We start from the raw sequence: 2274 nt of genomic DNA on the forward strand, positions 1-2274 counted from the left end.
ACATAGATTTACAATTTTCATATTAAAACCCAGAAGTTCAGATGATAGTGATGCTTGATTCATATAACGTAATTATGATTCATCTAAATATGCATGTGCACGAATGTATTTAACTTTGGCTTATGAAAGTTATACACACATACGCAATATCTCACTCGCTTTATTCACCCAATTTGACAATTGAGTATGTTGAAATATGTCTCACTAATTTATATAAATAATCTAACGTTATATATTATATATATATAATATATATATATATTATATATATAATATATATAACTATATATTATATATTGTAACTATACTTTCTAGATTTTGCTATGCATTATTAGATTTATTGTATATTTCTGTATATATTATTCAACATAATTAAATTATAGATATTTATATTTGTTAAGTTAACGAATGAGAAATTTAATATTATATATTTATATAATTTTTTTCTCCGTTTGTTTCTATTTTTAATTACAGACAACGAAAATATATGATCACACATATATGCATTTAACAATACAATTATGTTTGATCATAATATAATATAGCACTGACACATTGCTTTGAATGTTACACAAAATTATAAATATAAATATTAAAGAGTAACTATATAAAATGCAGATCTTGCATGTTTATTATCCTTTAAATGAATTGTTACATGAATAATTTGTATAAAAGATTTACAGAAATGATAAACAAACATGCAAGTGAAATGATACAATGTGAAAAAAAGTATTTTAAATATTACTATTATTTTTTCTCTGTGTTGTAAGAAAGAGGTTATAAAATTTCTAAATAGTTTTAAGCACTTTACGCATGTCTCTGATTTGAAACACATATAACAGAAAAGCATTAATTTGTTGCATGCAACAGGGCCGACCCGATATCATCGTAATCAAGATCAAGACATGTGCTCATTATCCAACATGGAGTCCAAGCGGAGGAATCAAAGTGTTTGTATAATCACGAGTTACATCGTGTGATAAATATTAATTTCATAGAAATACTCTCCTCCTCCTCGTCTTCGTCTTCGTCGTCGTCGTCGTCGTCGTCGTCGTCGTCGTCGTCGTCGTCATCATCATCATCATCATCATCGTTATCATCGTCATCATCGTTATCATCATCATCGTTATTGAAAAGAAAAATAAAGAAAAAAATAATAATAATAAATAAATTTCCGTAGACCGATTGATTTTAAAACACGAATTGAAAAGACGTACTTAGAAGTGAACACAATCATCCATAATATTATCATCGAAATACAATACATATACCATTTTATTTATTTTACAATTAAGCTTTATCGATCAGAGTAGGGAATTCTGGAGGCCAATTAGAATCCTCCGATTTAATATAGACGTACTTCGTAACGAGATACTTCTGTGTATACTAATGCGATATGAACGAAGAATAATGGATTTTAAATCCGCCATTTTTGTGCGCCAATATTCGAACAGAAATGGTTCGCGCGAAGCTTCTATTAAAAAAAAATTTGCTTCTATATAAAAAGGATAAGATATGATAATATACATAGAGAGAACGAAAATGTATAAAATATTTTTATCTTTAATTCTTCTCCCTATGTTCTCGATTCGATATACATATACAAATTTTTTTTTTTTTAATCTATAGTTTTGTACGTTTGATTAAGTTAATCATCGCGTACGCACGCAAGCACGAACGTGTTTCATTTTTGTACTTACAACCGAAGTTTTTTCTTTTTTTAGTTACATCGGCTCATGTATATACATATTATATGTAGATATATATACATATATATATATATATATTACACACACACAAACATACACACATACACTTACACACACAATATATATATATATATATATATATATATATATATATATGTATACTTGGTCATTCTCGAAGACAAGTTTCTTTTTCAATTTTAAAAGAACAAAATTGCCAAAGAATTGCATTTAAAATATATTTTTTCATACACCTATGCGTTTATTATTATTATTATTATTATTATTATTATTATTATTCGCATTTACGATTAACGCGTTATCGTTTATTAGTCATTATATATTAAATGTTCACATTTTTAATTTCGATATATAAATATATATTGTTCGTCCTAGTTATACTTATTACATGTATGTACGTCTCTTTTTACGATTTATTAAATTTATCGAAGCTTGCTAGTTATAATAATTATTATTATATTCAAGATCATATATCGCGTAATTATTATTAAACTGATTTATCTTAAGTTTTCGTTAAATATTTTTTTTTTCTTTTTCTTTCTTTTCT

General features: G+C 25.8%; 1 protein-coding gene across 1 annotated transcript in view; it reads left to right on the plus strand.

Annotated features, from left to right (window-relative positions):
- LOC122627710 (PH and SEC7 domain-containing protein-like) overlaps nt 1-1801 on the plus strand; it is a 65248-nt gene extending 63447 nt beyond the window's left edge. The window contains exon 14 of the mRNA XM_043809068.1: nt 871-1801. Within this exon, the coding sequence (XP_043665003.1) occupies nt 871-892 (22 nt within the window). The 3' untranslated portion in view covers nt 893-1801. The remainder of the gene's footprint in view (nt 1-870) is intronic.
- The last annotated feature ends 473 nt before the right edge of the window (nt 1802-2274 follow it).

Source organism: Vespula pensylvanica, chromosome 3 (genome assembly GCF_014466175.1).
Source record: "Vespula pensylvanica isolate Volc-1 chromosome 3, ASM1446617v1, whole genome shotgun sequence".
Classification (NCBI taxonomy): Eukaryota; Metazoa; Arthropoda; class Insecta; order Hymenoptera; family Vespidae; genus Vespula; species Vespula pensylvanica.